The sequence below is a fragment of the Chiloscyllium plagiosum genome, unplaced genomic scaffold, assembly GCF_037043375.1.
Source record: "Chiloscyllium plagiosum isolate Xiang-an unplaced genomic scaffold, Cpla_swu_hap1 HiC_scaffold_19, whole genome shotgun sequence".
In the NCBI taxonomy this organism is placed as follows: Eukaryota; Metazoa; Chordata; class Chondrichthyes; order Orectolobiformes; family Hemiscylliidae; genus Chiloscyllium; species Chiloscyllium plagiosum.
In genome coordinates, this window is record NW_028270157.1 from 50,449,355 (window position 1) to 50,470,072 (window position 20,718).

Consider the following 20,718-nt stretch of genomic DNA (forward strand, 5'->3'; position numbering starts at 1 on the left):
GATATTTCACTTCCCACCCCATCTGTGTTCCACAGAGAACATTCCCACTGCAACTCTGTTAGGTCCACACTCCCCACCTAACCACCCTCTACGCCAGGCACCTTTCCCTGCCACCGCACACAGTCCAAAACCTGTGCCCTCACCTGAGATGAAGACCCTAAAGGACCATTTCAAATCTGGAAGAGATTTTCTTGCGCATCTTCCCACTCCATTTATTACATCCATTGCTCTCGATGTGGTTTCCTCTACATCGGTGAGACCGAGCGCCAGCCTCCCCACGACAATCTTCTCCCACCTGCGTCCACCTATCGCCATCCCACCTACCTTCCCCCTCCACATTCCTGATGAAAGGCTTATGCCCGAAACATCAACTCTTCTGCTCCTCCAATGCTGCCTGACTTGCAATTTTTTTTTCTCAGCGCCGCATTTTTCGACTCTGACTCCCCAGTGTCTGCAGTCCTCACTTTCTCCTAGATACAGTAAAAATAATAGTACCTGCCCAATTCCAATCTTGTAGCTTTGTGTATATGTGATGGAAACACATCAGCTGGGACCTCAGGAAGATGACTTTTTGAGTATCAAAGCGTGCGTCAGTTATTTAAAAACTTTTTAATGCTAACTTACACCTGTTGCCTTGTGCCAATTTAATTACTGAGGTGTCAAGAAAATTAAAACTTTCCTTTTGTGTTGTGGCTTTAAATCTAAGATCAGAGATATAGTAGAAGCAGAAGTACGACTTTCAGTCCACAAAGTTAAATCCGTCAAGATCATCGCCGATCGAATAATCTTTAACTCCATGTTCCTTCTTTATCCCTTAACCCTTGACTTCCTTCGCGATTAAGTATATTTACAGATATTCACATTTTTTATGACTGAGTATCGGCAGCCCTCAGCTGTAAAGAATTCTACAGGTTCACCAGCCTCAGAAAAAAACAATTCTTCCTCATCTCTGTCTTAAATAGGCAACTCCTTGGTCTAAGATTATGCCTTAGGAAGCAGTCAGAGGGCGGAGCAGCAGTACAGAGTAACTACAAAACTAACTGAACTTGGGGATCACAGCCTCGTCTGCAGGAAGCAGGCAGAGGTAAGAGCAGCAGCATAGACTGAGTATAAAATTCACCGGGCTCATGGATCGCAGCCTAGTCTGCAGGAAGCAGTCGGAGGGCAGAGCAGCAGCACAGAGTGAGTATAAAACTAACTGAGCTTAGGTCACACTGCAGCTGTGAAAAGTAAAACTGGAGTGATCTCACAGGGAAGTTGTGACGTGATCGGCCAGTAGGAAATCCACACTAAATTTGAAAAATAACACAGCAAAGAAGTATTAATCAAATTGATTAACCCATTAATAAATTTATATAAATTAATAAAGTAATATGGCTGGGCAGGTGACATGCTATAGCTGTATGATGCGGGAATTGGCAGTTCCTATTGCAAGTTGCAGTGATCACATCTGCAGCAAGTGTTGGTTGCTCGAGGAACTTCAGCTCAGAATTGATGAACTGGATTGCTGAGCTTCAAACACTGCAGCACATCTGGGAAGGGGAGAAGTACCTGGATGCTTTGTTTCAGGGTCGGTCACACTTGGTAGATTAAATACTTTAAATTCAGTCCATGATCAGGAACAACAGAGTGTGATTTCAAGTGAAGTGGTTGGGAGATCCTGAATTCAGAAATGGAAGAACCTCAGCTCTTGATCTTGTCCTACAGGTACGAGGTACTTGCTCCCTGTGAGGATGAGGGAAACGGCTGTAGGGAGGATCAGCCAGCTGACCACTATGCCATGGTGCAAGTGGCCATTCAAGAGGGCAGAGCAAAATGATAAGTAGTAGTTGTAGAGGACTCTATAATTAGAATGAGTGATAGCATCCTTTGCAAGTAGGATTGAGAGTCCCGCAAGGTGTGCTGCCTGCCTGGTATCAGGATGAGGGACATCTCTGATCAACTTGAAAGAATATTGGAGCGGGAATGTGAGGATCCAGTTGTTATGGTCCACCCTGGGACAAACATCATCGGCAATGCTTGGAAGGAGGATCTGTTTGGGAATTATCAATCACTAGGAACAAAATTAAGGAACAGGTCCTCAAGTTTTATAATCTCCGGATTACTACCCGAGCCACGTGCAAATTGGCACTGGGATAAGAAAGTTAGGGAAGTAAACACGTGGCTGAAGGGATGGTGTGGGAAAGAGGGGTTTAATTTCATGGACACTGGCATCCGTTTTGGAACAGGAGGGAGCTGTACCGTTTGGACAGTCTCCAACTGAACCAGTGTTCTAGCAAAAAGGATAAATAGGGTGGCCATTAGGACTTTACACTAGTGAACTAGGGGAGGGAAGGGGAAAATGACAGGAAGTATAATGGTAAATCAAAAAGAAAGCAGCAGGTTAACGTGTGCAGGAGGGTTTAACACCATCGAAGCTTATGGGCTGAAGGGGTGCTGTGGAAAAGAGGGGTTTAATTTCATGGGCACTGGCATCTGTTTTGGAACAGGAGGGAGCTGTACTGTTTGGACAGTCTCCAACTGAATCAGTGTTCTAGCAAAAAGGATAAATAGGGTGGCCACTAGGACTTTACACTAGTGAACTAGGGGAGGGAAGGGGAAAATGACTGGAAGGATAATGATAAATCAAAAAGAAAGCAGCAGGTTAACGTGTGCAGGAGGAATTAACACCATCGAAGCTTATGGGCTGAAGGGGTGCTGTGGGAAAGAGGGGTTTAATTTCATGGGCACTGGCATCTGTTTTGGAACAGGAGGGAGCTGTAGTGTTTGGACAGTCTCCAACTGAACCAGTGTTCTAGCAAAAAGGATAAATAGGGTGGCCACTAGGACTTTACACTAGTGAACTAGGGGAGGGAAGGGGAAAATGACTGGAAGTATAATGATAAATCAAAAAGAAAGCAGCAGGTTAACGTGTGCAGGAGGAATTAACACCATCGAAGCTTATTAAAGAAATTAAAAAGAGGGAAAACTCAGGAGACATTATTAATGGAGATGACAGAATTCAAATACAAGCTTTAAAAACTAGCATAAAGGCACTTTACCTGAATGCTTGTTGCATTCAAAACAAGGTAGATGAGTTATCAGCACAAATCATTGCAAATGAGTATGATTAGTGGCAAGTATGGAGACATGGTTGCAGGATGGTTATGACTGGGAATTAAACATCCAGAGGTACCAGATTATTTGGAAGGACAAATAGAAATGTAAGGGAGTTGACGTAGCTCTGATATTTAAGGAAGACATCAGGACAGTAGTGAGATTATGTAAGTTCTATGGGGAATAAGGCTGAATACATTTGGGTGGAAATTAGAAATTCTGAGAAGAAAACGTCACTGATAAGCATATTTATAGGTCACCAAATAACAACATCACATTGGGATGGGCAATAAACAAAGAACTAACTCATGCCTGTAAAAATGGTATGGCAATTATCATGGGGGATTTTAATCTACATGCTGATTAATAAAACCAGGACAGCCAAGGCAGCCTTGAGTAGGGATTCATTGAATGAATCCATGATAGTTGTGAACAGTATGTAATGGAACTGACGAGGGAGCAAGCTATCCTAAATCCAGTCTTAAGTAATGAGACAGGAATAATTAATAATTTCAAAGTTAGGGATTCTCTTGGAAGGAGCAATCACAGTATGGGTGAATTTAGAACACAGTTGGAAAGTGAGAAGATATAATCAGGGGTCTGTGTTTGAACAAAGGAGGCTACAGTAGGATGAGGGAGGAGTTGGCTAATGTAGACTGACGAAAAGTGGAGGGCTTCCAAAGCAATTTTTCAAAGTGCTCAGCAAAAATATATAACAGCAAAAAGGAAAGATTGTAGGAAAACAGGTAATCAACTATGGATGTCTAAGGAAATAAGAGAGGCCAACAAATTGAAAGATAAGGCATACAAAGTGGCAAAGACCAATGAGAAACTAGAAGATTGGGAAAACTTTAAAGGTCAAATAGAAAGCTGCAAAAGAGCAAAAAGAAAAGTAAGATAGCTTATGAGAGTAAGCTAGCTCTGAATATAAAAACAGATAGCAAACATTTCTACAAATACGCAAAACTAAAAAGAATGGCAAAGGTAAACATTGGTCCTTTAGAGGATGAGAAGGGTTCTAATAATGGGAAATGAGGAAATAGACAAAGCATTGAACTGATATTCTATGTTGGTCTTCACAGTGGTGAACACGAGTAACATGCCAGCAATTGATGACAAGGAAACTAAGGTAGGTGAGGACCTAGAAATGATCATTATCACGAAAAATCAGTGTTGGGCAAGCTAATGGAGCTAAAGGTGGACAAGTCTCCTAGCCCTGATGGAATGTATCCCAGGGTACAAAAAGAGATGGCAAGAGAAATAGCAATTGCGCTCGTTGTAATTTTCCAAAATTTCCTAGACTCTGGGCAGTTCCAGATGAATGGAAAACAGTAAATGTGATGCAACTGATTAAAAAAGCAAGTAGACAAAAGATGCTGGTTAGCCTAACTTCTGTAGTGGGAAAAATGCTTGAATCTATGATCAAGGAAGAAATAGCAAGGCTAATGTATCATTCCATAGGTAAGGGGACCAAACAGTTCATTGTATTCCAGCTGTGATCTTATTAGTGCCTTATATTGTTTGATTAAGATTGCCCTATTTTTATACTCGATTTCCTTTGAAATAAACCCCAATATTTCATGTGGTTTTCATTTAACAGCTGAATTTAGATGCTAGTTTTTTTTGTGATTCATGCAGAGCCTCCAAAATCACTTTATGCTGCAGTTTCCTGCAGTCTTTCTCCATTTAAAAAAAAATCAGCTCTTATATCCTTCCTTCAAAACCTATTTTCTCACATTATATTTGATCTGCCAAGTTTATGCCAACTGACTTAATTTGTCAATATCCCGCTGTAGATTCCAGTTTATCCTCATTACTTTCCTTCCCACCTATTTTTGTCATCCGCAAACCTGCATGTCGTATATTCATTCCCACCAACCAAATCATTAATATGCACTGTAAATAGTTGTGGCCCCCCAACACTGATCTCTGTGGCATTCCACTAGTTAGGCTGTCATTCTGAAAATGGCTCATTTACCCCAGTACTCTATCTTCTATTAGTTTGCTATGCTCTACCCATATCAGTTAGCTTATTTGGCTGGTCATCTGGTTTGTTATGCACAGCAATGGTAAGGGTGTGGATTCAATTCCCACAGAGGTTACCCTGAAAAACCCTCCTTCTCAACCTTCCTCTTTCTAGAGGTATGACCACCTTAGGTTAAACCACACATCATCTCTGTCTCTCTCTCTCTCTCTCTGAGAAAGCAGTCCCATGACACAGTATTCATCCATGTTATACCCACAACACTATGGGTGCCTGTCTTATTAAGTTGTCATGTGGATAGCACCTTATCAAATCTTTTTGGAGGTCAAAATGTATTACATCCATTGGTTCACCCATATCTACCTTGCTTGTTACCTCTTCAAAGAACTGTAATAAATTTATCCGACATGATTTAATCTTCACAAAGCCATACTGACTCTGCTATATTATATTTCTAAATGCTCAATTATCACATCCTTTATAATAAACACTAACATTTTTCCAACAACAAATGTTAAGCTAACTGCTATTCATTTTGTCTCTTTGAATATGGGTGTTACATTGGCAGTTTTCTATGAATTCTTGGAAGAGTACTAGCAGTGCATTCACTACTCACTGCAGTTACATTTCTTAAAATTCCAAGTTGCCAACTATCAGGTTCAGAGCACTTGTCCACCTTTAAGCTCCATTGGTTCCCTAACACATTTTGCGGACAGGTGATGACTATTGAGGAAAGGGATTAATTCTTCTAATTTTGCTTGTGTGCGTCACCTCAAATACCTCTATGTCAATACAGATGTGTCACTCTGAGGGGCGGGCGGGTACGACATTACACGACAACTTCATTGGTAAGGAGCTAGTTTTGTGGAAGGCTTTTTGCCCCAGATCGTGAAAGGTAGTGTTTCTGACCTGACCCATTTGGTCCGATGATGCAGTTAAACCGCATGAAGGGCCCGATCAACTGCCGGCCCCGCCACGATTTGAAATTTTCCACTTCAATTAAGTGTAAAGTTCCCATTCCGAATGTCTAATGTTTAAGAAGTGGTTTATATTAATGATCTCCCCGTTCCCGTCGAAAGACGCCGAAATTTCTCCTTCAACCGTCGCAGAACGCACAACACCGACGACACTAAATTGCCGCCAAGCCAGGATCTCGCGATATTTCGAGAGGTTTCGTGATACCCTCCAGGATCTCGTATCCGTTGCCTGGTCGCCTAGCAACTGTTTTGTTTATCTTCTCCTCTGGGCAGGAAAATGCCTCTTGGAAGGGCTCAACTTCGCTTTACCCGTACTGTTGCAGACAATAGTTTGTCACTGGTTTATTTGTTCTTTAAGATTTTTAAAAAGTTTCATATATAATTTAACTACTGTGTGTTAGCTTTATGGTTGTGAGAAGAACAAAACTGGAAGATGCACAAACTGGGTGACAAGTTTGATTTGAAAGAGGCTGAGATTATAGCGGGACGGAGAAACTTGGAATCACAGAGGCAGAACAGGATTTTTAATGCCAGAGTCAGAACAATTGGGGTAAGTATGTAATGTAGCAGTTTCTTTTCATGTCATATAGTATCATTTTACTGCAGATTTTAGTCCGGAGTTTATAATCGTGTGTGACTGGAATTTCATAATGATATCTGAAGATGACAAGATTTAAGTATACTTGGAAACAGTGGTATACAGTTTAAAGAAAACATGCACCACTTATCTTGTCAGTCGCCAACTACTTTTTGAAATTAAAATAAAACGTGCCGCCGTTTCTCAAACTGCTTGGAATGCTGTCCACGTAATCGATGTACAACTATTCCTAACTAAATGAAATGCAAGAATAAGGTAACCTATGCAACTACTAAATCTGACTTATTTTTGTACACAATAAATCGGAAAGTAGAGAAGGCATTTAATGGAATATAAAATTGATCAGCTTGATATTATGTTGTAGTTTTTTTTAAATGCATAAAGATTAATAATTCATACTAAAGGAGACCACATAACAAAACCTTCCTCTTTTGCCTCTGATTTAGATTGTTGTTTTTAGTATTTATTGCTAGTAAATGATATTTCTTTTATTGGAGCATGGGATGGGCATCATTCTTAAGATCATATTTATTTGACATCCCTTACTGCCCTTAAGAAAGTGAATAGCTGATGTCGATATTCACGAACAGTGCTGTAAGAGGAAGATTTCCAGGAGTTTAAATTAGGAATAGAAATTTCAGAATATATGCTGAAGTATTAATTTTTTACTTTGAACAATATTCCCGATATCATAGTGGACATGATCCATAGAAATAGAGAAGCAGGCTGAAGTAAGTTAAGTATTTTTAAAATGTATACTGATCAGTTTTTTTTAACAGATTGATAAACAGGCATTGGATGGCCAAATCAAAGATAAGAAAATTCATGAAGAGACAGAGGCTAGAAAACATTTAGCCTATGGTAAGTTCTATTGAATTCTGATGTATAGAAACATAATTTAAGGTAATGCATAAACTTGATAATTAGATCACAAAAAGTTGCTGTCAGCTGTCTGTTCAAATACTTGCAAGTGTTTGACCATGGGAGCGATATTAAACAAATATTTGTAACATATTTTACTATGGAAAAAGAAATGGAAGCTCGAGAATGCAGGGAAGTAATACTGGTGTTTTGAAAGCATCACATTACAGAAAATGATATGCTGAGGTCTTAGAAAATATAAAGGTGGATAAATCTCTGGGACCTGGTCTAATGTATTCCAGGATGTTGTGAAATGTTGGGGAGAAAATTGTGGGATCCTGTGCAGAAATATTTGTATCATCTATAACTACAGGTGAGATATAAAATAATTCGAGAGTGGCTAATGTTGTGCCTTTGTTTAACCAGTGATGTAAGGTGAGCCTAGGAACTATAGGCCTGTGAGTTTGACTTCAGTAGCGGGTAAGTTGTTGAAGGTGAGTGTCAAAGATAGAATTTATATGCATTTGGAGAAGCAAGGAATGATTAGGGATAGTCAGCATTGTTTTGTGTTAGGGAAATCATATGTCACAAAATTGAGTGAGTTTTTTGAGGAAGTAACCAAAACAATTGATCAGGGCAGAATGGTAGACGTTGTTTACTTAGACTTAGGAAAGCCACTCACAAGATTCTTCACAATAGACTAATTAATAAAATTAGATAACATGGGATTCAGGGGGAGCTTGGTGATTGCATACAAAATTAGATTAATGGCAGGAGACAGAGAATGGTGTTGGAGGGTTGTTTCTCAGACTGGAGGCATGTTACCAGCAGTGTTCCACAGGGATCAGTGCAGGGTCTGCTTTTGTTTATCATTTATGTAAATGATTTAGATGAGAATATAGAAGGCATGGTTAGTACGTTTGCAGATTATATCAAAATTGGTGGTATACTGGTCAGTGAAGAAGGTCATTTAAGATTGCAAAGAGATCTCGACCGATTGGGTCAATGTGCTGTGAAATGGCAGATGGAGTTTGATTAGGATAAAGGCGAAGTATTGCATTTTGGTAAGATAAATAAGAGCATGGCTTATACAATTAAAAGTAGCTCCTTGGGTAGTGTTGTACAGCAGAGAAACTAGGGTTTAGGTGTGCCACATGTAGACCGGTTGGTCAAGAAGCAAGCTTGCCTTCATTGGTCAGAATTCGAGTACAGAAATTAGGATGCCATGTTGAGATTTTACAGGACAATGGTGAGGCCTATTATGGAGGCTCTGTACTGTGTCCAATTTTGGTCACCCTATTACAAAGAGGATAATATTAAGCTGGAGAGGGTTTAGAAAAGATTTACCAGGATGTTGTCGAGAATAGAAGGTTTGAGTTGTAGCAAGTGGCTGGATAGGCTGGGAATGATGTGCAGGATCAGTGTTGGGATCATAACTGAAGTTTATTATCTTTTTTGGTTCTGCCTTTTAATATAGCCCCTAGCTGCTCATATTCCCTCATCAGAGCCTCTTTCCTCTTTCTACTTCTATAATTGGTGCCAACGTGAACCACAACAATCGGATCTTTCCTCTCCTTTCGAAGTTCAGATATTCTGAAGCCAGGCATTAGGCTACCAATACTGCCTTTGGGACTCTCAATCCTGGTCTCCGAGAACAATCCCCAATTACAACTATGTTTCTCTTTTTACTCCCACCCCGGTTGAGCAGCTCCCTATACCATGGTAGTAGGGTCAGTTTGCTGATCCTCTCTACATCCCCACTTTGATTCACACAGGGAACAGGAGTCACAAACCTGAACTGCTGTGCTCTTCCAGCACCACTAATCCAGAATCTGGTTTCCAGCATCTGCAGTCATTGTTTTTACCAGCCTTACTGATAGTCACACCTTCCTGTCTCTGACCACCAACTGCATTTGAGGTACTTAATCTAAAGAATGTTTTCTGAAATATAGTGTCCAGATAACTCTCCCCACACCCACTTATGTCGCAGTGTTGAAACATCAGACTCCAGGTCAATTCTGAGCTGGAGTTCCTCAAGCAACTAACACATGCTACAGATGTGATCACTGTAAACCATAACTGGGTCCAACAGCTATCACATCATGTAGCTTCAACATGTTATGTGGCCCGAATCTCTTTAGTTCTTAATTTAAGTTTTTAAAAAATTCATTCTGATCTTTTAATTTGCAGTCTAAATATACGATCCCTATTCACCTTCAATCTGAAAGTACATAATCAAATTACCAACCATTGAACTTGTGGTTTACCTGTAATGTCACTCTTTGTGCTGGGCCCCTGATCCTGGACTTCAATTAATCCTGTTAAAGCACCTTACGCACTATGACTCAAACAAAAAAAAGGCAAAAAGCGCCTCCTTCACTCTGCACTGAATTCTCATGTTTCTTCCAAATTTCTTGAACTATATAGTCATTCAGGCTAAGGCCCATTCCGGATGTGATCTTTCTTTCTTGACAGTGTAAAGCTAACTGTTTCATTTTGTTTCTTTTCAAGGATAAGCAGCCCATAATATAAAGGAGCATATTATAACTGGTGCACAAATCAACAACCTTTTACGCTGTTTGAGGAAGCAGCGTGTTAAACCCTGGAACGGCAAAGTATCTCATGGACAAAAAGGGGCATATTGAACTTCATAGAATCATACAATGATACAGCACAGAAGGAGGCTATTAGGCACATTGAGTCTGTGCCAATTCTTTGAAAGAGTAGTTCAGTTAGTTCCAGTCTAGTACTCTTTCATCATTTCCCTGCCATCTGTTTATTCTTAAAGTATTTATCCAATTCCCTTCTGAAAGCTATTACTGAATCTAGAATACTGCCATAACAGGGAGAGTTTTACAAATCCCAACCACTTTTCCATTTGAAAATAAAATCTTCCCCTTGTGTTACCTCTGCTTCTTTTGCTATTAATCTTAAATCCATGTTTCCTGGTGTTTGAACCTTCAGCCATTGGAAGTAACTTTCTTTCTTCATAATTTCACAGCCTATTCTGCTATATGGAGGACAATTCCATTTTCTGTGGTCTCCCTTATATCTGGATTTCTGGAACCACTATAATAAATCATTAGTGTATTCTCAATAAGCACTTTCATCCTTCCTAAATTGTGGTGTCCAGAATTAAGATGCTGGGGCAAAAGTAATATTTTATATAGGTTTAGCATAACCTCCTAGTTATTAACTGCTTTGTTAACCTATCTTGTGATCTTCAAAGATTTGTACAGAAACGTCTCAGGTCTATCCATTCATACATGCTCTTTAAACTTATACTGGTTAATTTGTATTGTCTCAACTCCACCAAAGTGGCCATGTCCTCTCAAGTTAGTTATTATCTTTTTCAGTATAAAATATGTAAACTTTGCTGAATTTCATGTGAACTCTGAATGGAAAGATGAAGAAAAGTTTATAAACCTACTACTTTCTTTGTAGTTGCCTGTTCCATGTCAACCATTCTTTCTCAGAAGAATGAATTCAGATTCATTGAAAACTGAAACATTGATTCATACTGAGCATTGTGCTTATGTTATAACAGCATGAGTAATTATCAATGCTTCATATATTTCCAAGTAGTTCTATCCTGCACTTGCAATGGATGGACAATGTTTTGGATGAAATGTTGAATCATCATGGTCTGATGATTCTTTAAATCTTTGACCTGGACCTAGTCCTTAGAACTCCCTCCACAAGCCTAGCTTGCAATCAACCTTTTATAACTCCATCTATTCTTGCGATAATGCAATCCAGTTCTATTTTTTGATATTACATCACCTTTTTTGCTGTCAATTGGGAGTTGTCCTTGAAATATTTTGCTCATAAAATTCTATGAATATTGTTGCAGGAAATGTCCCTCTGAAAGAAACAGCAAAATAGTTGGACACTAGAGATTCAATACCATACAAAAATGGACAAGGGAACTACTGGAGGTCTTCCTACTTTGGCAATAGAAAGTAACAGTCAGTAGAAGCAGTATTGAGATGAAATTCATATACAAAATGTTAATGAAAGTGTGGTAAATACGTAGAGACAAAAAAAGACCTCAACTTCTGCCTGGGCAGCCTATAGCCTGGAGGACTCCACATTGAGTTCTCTAATTTCAAATAACTTTCCTCCCCAACCCCTGACTCCCTTCCCAGCCCTACCCCCTCCCTTCCACTGCTCCCTGCCACCAACCGGATTAATTCCTCCCATTGAACATCATATCCTCTACCTGTCTTCGCCTATCCCCATTTTACCACCCTGCCCTCACCTCCCATTTTATCTGGTGCTCCCCCCACACCCATCCCCAATCCTGAAGAAGGGTTACATCCAAAATATCAATTTCTGCACCTCCTGATACTGCCTGACTTGCTGTGTTCTTCCAGCCTCCTGCCTGTCTACTAATAAATAAGTCAAGCTGGGAGTTGACCAGTAAGTTTGAAGAAAGTGTTTCTATGGCACAAGCACTCATCCAGTAGTGCCTCACCAAATAGTGTCCCTTTATATTCTCAGTTAGAGGTTTTAATCATAGAATCCCTACAATGTGGAAACAGGCTCTTTGGCCTCCAAGTCCACACTGACTCTCCGAAGAATAACCCACCCACACCTATTCCCCTATGTTTACCCCTGATTAACACACCTAGCCTGCATAACCCTGAACACCATGGGCAATTTAGCATGGCCAATTCACCTAACCTACACATCTTTGGATTGTGCAAGGAAAGCAGAGCACCTGGAAACAACCCACGCAGACATAGGGTAAAAGTACAAACTCCACGCAGACAGTCGCCCGAGGCTAGAATTGAACCCAGGTTCCTGGCATTGTGAGGCAGCAATTCTAACCACTGAGCTACCGTGTGAGGCCTAAGAGAACATTTCACAGTTAATCACAACCAATCTCCATGTGACTTTTGCTGATATGGCTACATGAGCAGAGCCATGGAGCAATTACCACTTCTGGGATCCCTTAGCAGTTCAAGGGTTTTGAAGCTAATTGTATCCACGACCAAACATAACAAACTTAATATCTTCATTAATGAACCTTGATTCTTTCTAATCTAAATGGCTCAGATTATGCATTCAATAGATTTGTTTTTGATCTTTGGCATCAACTCCACTTTCCTGCCTGCTCTTCATGTACCTTGATTCCCTGAGAAATCAAAAATCTGTCTACCTCAGCCTTAAACATGTTTAATAAGGAGCATCCAGAAACTGTGGGAGTAGGGAATTTCAAAGCTTCAAAATTATTTGAGTCAAGAAAACTCTATCTTAAATGCTCAGCCCTTATCATGAGACTCATCCCCCATGTTCTAGATTTTCCAGTTAGTGTGCACCCTGTAAAGCCTCTTCAGAATTGTCTATGTTTTAATAATACAGTCTCTCATTCACACAGACCCAATTTATGCAGCCTATCATAATGGGATAATCCTTTTGTATCAGTATATCAGGCATTTTAAGCACATGGATGGCCCAAAGACCATGAAGCAGGGCTTTTTAATTTTGCTCGCATCAGATCCTTACTAACATAAAGTGAAATTAGAAGTTAAAAAAAGGAAAACAGATATTTACATGGGATTAATTCCTTTCTTTATTCATTTATCAGAAGTGGGTGAAGCCAGCATTTATTAACTTGCTACTTGCCCTGAACTAAATGGCTTATTGGACAACTTCAGAGAGCAGCTAAGAATTAATCACTTAGCCTTGGGTCTGGAATCATATGTATGCCAGACCAAGAATAGATGGCAGATTTCTTATTTAAATGCCATTAGTGAACTAGATGAGTTTTACAAGAATCAACAGGGTCACCACTAGAATAAGTTTCAGATTTCTATTGAATTCACATTCTGCCATCTGCCATGGTGAGATTTGAACTTGTGTACCCAAATCATTCACCTGGCATGCTGTATCCTGTCAAAAAAAAGCCTCATACAGAGAGGGGGAAGCAGTGGCATACGGGCAATTTGTCAAAGACAGAACCTCTATAAAGACTCCACTTGTTTGGACAAGCTGTTCAACTCCGAGCCTTCCCACAGCTATTGCTACCTGCTGCTGGAGGCCTGGTTATACGCTTTGCTGCTTGAAACTTTCTTTTCTTATGCTACTAATCTGGAGAATTGCTAGTTAATAGGTCAAATTTGCTCAAGAAGATCTCTGCCGCCTTGCCTGTTTTGGTTCTGTCCATGGGATTCTGGCTCAAAGGCAGATATACCACATTAGGATCTAGGTCGGTCAAGTATCCAGGCATCACATGTTAACAGTTGTTGCTTCAGATGCTGCTTCCTGGTAGGTGGGTCATCCCTGCACTGTCTCTGAGGCCTCTCTAACACTAAATGCACCCAACATTCACAACATGCAGGCCACTCTAAAATTCCTCATCGCAATCCAGCTCAACTTCACTTGAGCTATTACACCCAACACCTCAGGTTCCACAATGCCATTGGGAGAACTGCTTGCCTCCACATCATCCACCAGACAGTTGGCCTCAAACAACTTGGTCGTGTTGTAGAACAGAGAGACCTAGAGGTTAGGGTACATAATTCTTTGAAATTTGCATCACTGGTAAACCTGATGGTTAAGAAGGAGAAATTGAGGACTGCAGATGCTGGGGATCAGAGTCAAAAAGTATGGCGCTGGAAAAGCACAGCCAGTCAGGCAGCAACCAAGGAGCAGGAGAGTCCGAATGAAAAGCTTATGCTCAAAACATTGACTCTCCTGCTCCTTGGATGCGGCCTGACCAACTATGCTTTTCCAGCGCCACACTTTTTGAGGAGGGTCATTAAGAAGGCATTTAGCATGCTTGACTTCATTATTCAGGGCTTTGAGTGTAGGGGTTGGAAAAGCCTGTAAGGGTTGTACAGAATGTTGGTGAGACCTTGTCTGGAGTACTGTGTGCAGTTCTGGTCACCCTGCTTTAGAAAGGATATTATTAATTTGAAGAGGGTTCAGATAAGGTTTACCAAAATATTGCTGGGAATGGAGGGTTTGAATTATAAAAAATAGGCTGGGACTTTTTTTTTCATTGGAGCACAGGAGGTTGAGGGGTGATCATACAGAGATGTTTAAAATCATGAGGGGCATAGATAGGGTGAATATTAAAGGTCTTTTCCCAATGGTAATGGGGCACATTTTAAGGTGAAGAGAACTATTTAAAAGGGATCTGAGGGGCAACTTTTTCACATAGATGGTGGGTTTGTGTGTGGAATGAACTGCCAAAGGGAGATGGTAGAGTTAGAACATTTAAAAGACTTTTGGATAAGTATATGAATAGGAAAGGTTTGGAGTTATATGGGTCAAACACGGGCAAGTGGGATCAGTTTAGTTTGAGAACATGATCAGTGTGGACTGCTGTATGACTCTATAACTCCTGTGAATCATTTTCTGAGGCTGCCCTCTGTTTACTTGTTCAACAACATAGGTTTAGCCATCTGCGTCCAGCTACTTAATAATACTACGGAATTTGGTGTCTCACACTTCCTGAATCATATTCCTATGATATTCTGAATACAGAGGAATAACTTTGCACTGATCCTGTTAGTCTTGTAATTGTTCAACATTTATCTTCTCAGCGCTTCTCTCCAAGTTCTTTCAGACACCTTCATGAATACCTGGCTTAACCTAACTCGGCTACCCACTCATTGACCTGGCAAACTCCTTCAGGGGATGTGATGAAACCATGGACAGAATCTACTGGAAGGACTGGTTCTCATCCAGAGCAGAGAGTGTAGAGCATGGGGATAAATATGGGGTAGTTTTGTCAAAATAAACCAGCTCTATAAGGGACTCTGCCTACTTTCTTTACTCTCAGGATGCAAAGTACACAGATGATCATGCAGAGTACAACTTACCCTTCAGATGACTGGCTTTTGGCAATGTCATACTCTTGCAAAGCTTTTATTGAACTTTGCTCTTGACGTTATACTCTGATCACTGTAAAATTGATATGGAATATTGAAATTGACATGTACTAAAAATCTGGCCAAAACATCTATGAGCATGAGAGCATATTTGGATTCTTTACTGCCAAAGTCAAGGAAAAGAAATTCTATTAAAGAACCTCTAGAGGTCTCTTGGAAACCAAGGATTCCATATTGGGATAAGGTCGCTTCCCTAATTTGGCCAAACTATCCCTTTTACAATTTTAACAGAAGTCATCAAATCAGCAACCACTTTGGATCAATAAGATTGCTCTCTGATCAAAATGGTTATATTTTCCATCTTTTAACATCCTGTTTGAACATGTACTGATGCCAAAAATTGACATTTGAGACTGCCGGCAAGGATGAATTGCTTCGTTTTGTTTTCACTGTTGTGAATGTATTCGGGGATTCTGTCCTCCTTCTTGACTTCTTCTAGCACTTCAGCAGTTTTTGTGCCTGTTTGCTCTCCCTCATCAGCTCATAGAATCCATATATAGAATCCCTACAGTGTGTAAACAGGCCTTCGACCCAACAAGTTCACACTGACCCTCTAAAGAGTAACCCACCCAGACCCATTCCCCCTACCCTATACACATCCCTGAGCACTGTGGGCAATTTAGCATAGCCAATTCACCTAACTTGCACATCTTTGACTGTGGGAGGAAACCAGAGCACCCACAGGAAACCCACACAAACACTGGGAGAATGTGAATCTCCACACAGACAGTCACCCAAAGATGGAATCGAGCTCAGGTCCCTGGTGCTGTGAAGAAGCAGTGATAACCACTAATGTTGGGTTGATGAATTTTAGGCCTTCCAGTGGAAGTGCAGTCTGCTGATGGATGCCCACATCAATCACAAGAGCCGAGGAAATATAAGGAGTAGGCCGTTCAGCCCCTTAAACATGCCCCAGACTTGAAAAGCTCATGGCTGATCTCAACTAAGCATCAATTCCTCCTTTGTGTCAACTTCTCATACCTCTCAACTGCTTGATTATTTCAAAAATCTATCTCCTGTTTAAATACTTACAGTGATCGAGTCTTTACAATTCTCTGGATTAGAGATTTCCAGACATTCATCACCTCCGTCAGAAATAATTTGTTTGCTTCTCAGTTTTAAATCAGTGTTCCATTATTCTGTAACTATAGCCCCCAGTTTGAGGCTCCTCCACTGGTGGAAACACCTTCGTAATATCTACCCTTTTGAGCCTTCTAAGAATCATGTCTGTTTCAACAAGACCACATCTCATTCTTCTAAACTCTAATGAATAAAGGCCTAACCTGTTTAACTGTTCTTGATAAGACACCCCCATTATCCAAGGAATCAGGCCACTAAACCTCTTTTGAATTGCCTCCAATGCCAATATATTCTTTCTTAAGTACAGGTACACAGTAATCCATATGCAACCTCACCAACATCCTGTGCAATTGAAACAAAATTTCCCTGTCTTTAAACTGCAGTTCCCTAGCAATAAAAGCAAAAATGCCATTTGAATTACTCGCTGCATTTGGATGTTAAACTTTTGTGCTTGATGCACAATGATAGCCAGGTCCCTCTGTGCTTCAATTTCTTGCATTCTCTCCCCATTTGAATAATAGTCGGCCTTTTGATTCTTCTTATCAAATTGCATGACCCACACTTTCTTGCATTAAACTCCATCTGCCAGGGTTTTGTCCCATGGTCAATTATCTCCTTGCAGTATCCTTTTGTCACAACATGCCTTCCCAACTAAAGATAGTCACCATAATCCCAGAGGACCATAGGGTTGCACTCGCATTACAGAGAGAGATGACTAGTGACTGGTCACTACACCTCAGGTGAGGGGAAAGGTTGAACAGGAGAGTCCTTCATGGTAACCTCAACTGGTGTGGGAATTGAACCCAAGTTCTTGGTATTACCAGCTAAGATCAATTTCTTGAGTTTCCTGGTTTCCTGCCATTCATTCAGCAATCCTTTGTTTTGTTACCCCATCCAAAATGCATCACATCACATTTATCAAGGTTAAAGTTGACAAGTGTGGCGCTGGAAAAGCACAGCAGATCAAGCAGCATCCAAGGAGCAGGAGAGTCAATGTTCTGGCATCAGCCTTTCATCAGGAATGTGGAGGGGGAATGGGACTCAAAACTAAATAGGAAGGTGGGTGTTAGGATGGGGCTCGGGGCCAGGTAAGTGGGAAGGTGACAGGTGGATGCAGGTTGGAGGTAATTGTGATAGGTCTGTGGGGAGGATGGAATGGATAGATGGGAAGGAAGATGGACAAGTCCAGAGGGTGGTGCCATTGGAGGGTTGGATCTGGGATGTGGTAGGGGGAGGGGAGATTGGGAAACTGGTGAATTCGATGTTGCTGTCATGTGGCTGGAAGGTCCCAATGTGGAAGATGAGGCATTCTTCCTCCAGTTGGTGAGTGAGTTTGATTTGGTGGTGGAGGAGGCCCAGGACTTGCATATCCTTGAAGGAGTGCGAGGGGGAGTTCAAGTGGTTGGCCACAGAGTGGTGGGGTTGGTTGGTGCGCATGTCCCTGAGATGTACCCTGAATTGCTTCAAGAGTTGGCATCCTGTCTCCCCAATGTAGAGGAGACCCCATCAAGAGCAACAGATGTAGTAGATGAGGTAGGTGGATGTGAAGGAAAATTTCTGCTGCATTTGAAATGATCCTTTAGGGCCTTGGACTGAGGTGAGGGGGGAGGTGTGGGCACAGGTTTTACACTTCTTGCTGCTGCCAGGGAACGTGCTGGGTGTGAGTTGGTGGACGTAATGAGGGGGTCATGGAGGTAATGGTCACTGCAAGCACTGGAACTTCCTCCCACCCCTCCTCCTGTAAAAAGGCGATCCCTTACTCCCAATTCCTATGCCTCCATCGTATCTACTCTCAGGAGGAGCAGTTCCACTACAGCATATCCCAGATTTCAAAGACTGCAATTTACCCTCCTACATGATCAACAATGCCCTCCAGCACATCTCTTCCACTTCCTGCATCTCTGGCCTCGACCCCACCCCTCCAACCGCAACAAGGATAGAACCCTCCGGTCCTCACATTCCACCCCATGAATCTCTGCATACAGCACATTATCCTCTGCCATTTCTGCCACCTTCAGTCATATCGTCATATCGTCATAGAGTCATAGAGATGTACAGCATGGAAACAGACCATACCGACCAGATATCCCAACCCAATCTAGTCCCACCTGCCAGCACCCGGCCCATATCCCTCCAAACCCTTCCTATTCATATATCCATCCGAATGCCTCTTAAATGTTGCAATTGTACCAATCTCCACCACTTCCTCTGGCAGCTCATTCCATACCCATACCACCTTCTGTGTGAAAAAGTTGCCCCTTAGGTCTCTTTTATATCTTTCCCCTCTCACCCTAAGCCTATGCCTTCTAGTTCTGGACTCCCGATCCCAGGGAAAAGACTTTTGCATGCCCCTCATTATACCCTATTCATGCCCCTCATAATTTTGTAAACCTCTATAAGGTCACCCCTCAGCCTCTGACCAAAGATATGTTTCCCTCCCCATCCCTATCTAGTGTTCAAAGAGTCCATTCCTTCTGTGACTCCCTTGTTAAGTCCATGCCACCCACCAAACCGCCCTCCATGCCTGCATCTTCCCTTACCATAGCAAGAGGTGTAAAACCTGCACCCACACCTCCTCTCTCACCTCCGTCCAAGGCTCTATAGAATTATTTCAAATCTGGCGAAGATTTTCTTTCACATCCACCCACCTCATCTACTGCCTCCATTGCTCTCAATATAGTCTCCTGTACATTGGGGAGACAGGACGCCAACTCGTAGAGCGGTTCAGGGAACATCTCTGGGATAGATTCACCAATCAACCCCACCGGCCAGTGGCCAATGACCTCAACCGCTCCTCCCACTCCCCCAAGGACATACAAATCCTGGGCCTCCTCCGCTGCCAAATCAATCCTACCTGCCAACTATAGGAAGAACGCTTTGTCGTCCTCCTGGGATCTTCCAACCACACAACATCAATATCGACTTCACCAGTTTCCAAATCTCCCCTCCCCCACCTAATCCCAGATCTAACCCTCCAACTCAATACAGCCCTCTTGACCTGTCTTACCTGTCCATTTTCCTTCCCACCTATCTGCTCTACCCTCCCCACAGACCAATCACAATTACCTCCCACCTGCAGTCTCCTATTATCATCCCACCTACCTTCCCTCCAGCCCCATCCCTTCCTCTAGTTATCTCTCAGCCGCCTACCCCCTCCACACTCGTGATGAAGGGCTTATGCACAAAACTTTGATTCTCGTCCTCTTCGATGCTGACTGACCTTTCCAGCATCACACTTTTCAACTCTGACCATACAGCATCTGCAATCCTAGTTTCTCCTTATCAAGGTTAAAATCCATCTGCCCCTAATCTGCTCACCTGACCAATCCGTTTATATCCTCCAGTAGCCTAACATCTTCCTCCTCTGTCAACCACTTGGCAATTCTTTGTGTCATCTGCAAACTTACTTATCATCTCCCCCACATTCTCATCTACATTATTTATGAATATCACAAAGAATAAGGGACACAGTGCTGATCCCTGTAACAGAAACCATCTTCTACCACCGCCCTCTGTCTTCTATCACTCAGCTGATTTTGGATTCAACTTGCCCAGTTACCCTGAATCCCATGAGACTTTGTCTTTCTTATCAGTTACCATCTGGGTTTTTGTCAAAGCCTCTGCAGCCACTTTCTTTAAAGCACTTGGATGCAGGCCAACAGGTCCATAGCACTTGTCAGACTTCAGTCCTAGTAATTTTTCAAATGCTTTGTCTCTCATGATCAAGGCTGTTACAGCCTTTTCCTCCCATTAATGCCTTACTTAACTGATACATTTAGGATGTTTCAGTGCCCTCCACTATGATGACTGATGCAAAATATTGATTTATATCTGGTCCCTTTTTCAATTCCCCACATTATTCAAGGGTCTCCATTCACTTTTTATCTATTGTCTTTTCATATCTCTGTAGCAGCTCTTGCCATTACATTTATTGCCAATTTACTTCATAATCAATTTTTTTTTTCATTTTTATTAACCTTTTAGTAATCCACTGCTGGTTCCTAAAAAACTAATTCCTACTCTTTTGGCCACCAGTAGTTTTCACTACTTTGTACGACTTCATTTTTGATTGGATATTCTCCTTGGCCAGATTTGTTAACCACAGGTGATTCATCCTTCACATCTAGTCCTCCTTTCTGACTCAAATAAACTTTTGCTGAGCATCATCCAATATCTGCTTAAATGTTTGCTGCTGCTCATCTACTGTTCTCCCCTTCA

General features: G+C 41.5%; 2 protein-coding genes across 3 annotated transcripts in view; one reads left to right on the forward strand and one right to left on the reverse strand.

The window, feature by feature from the left end:
• The window catches only part of LOC122559576 (structural maintenance of chromosomes protein 1B-like), a 143,442-nt gene extending 137,107 nt beyond the window's left edge, over positions 1 to 6,335 (reverse strand). The window contains exon 1 of the mRNA XM_043709282.2: positions 5,990 to 6,335. Within this exon, the coding sequence (XP_043565217.2) occupies positions 5,990 to 6,098 (109 nt within the window). The 5' untranslated portion in view covers positions 6,099 to 6,335. The remainder of the gene's footprint in view (positions 1 to 5,989) is intronic.
• Position 6,336: 1 nt separating this feature from the next.
• The window catches only part of LOC122559423 (RIB43A-like with coiled-coils protein 2), a 64,173-nt gene continuing 49,791 nt past the window's right edge, over positions 6,337 to 20,718 (forward strand). The window contains exons 1-2 of one of the 2 annotated variants that reach the window (XM_087997347.1): positions 6,337 to 6,607; positions 7,435 to 7,516. In XM_087997347.1, coding sequence (XP_087853473.1) covers positions 6,491 to 6,607; positions 7,435 to 7,516 — 199 coding nt within the window. In that variant the 5' untranslated portion in view covers positions 6,337 to 6,490. Of the gene's footprint in view, positions 6,608 to 6,707; positions 6,911 to 7,434; positions 7,517 to 20,718 lie in introns of those variants that run through there. The other variant, XM_087997348.1, reaches the window with a different exon arrangement.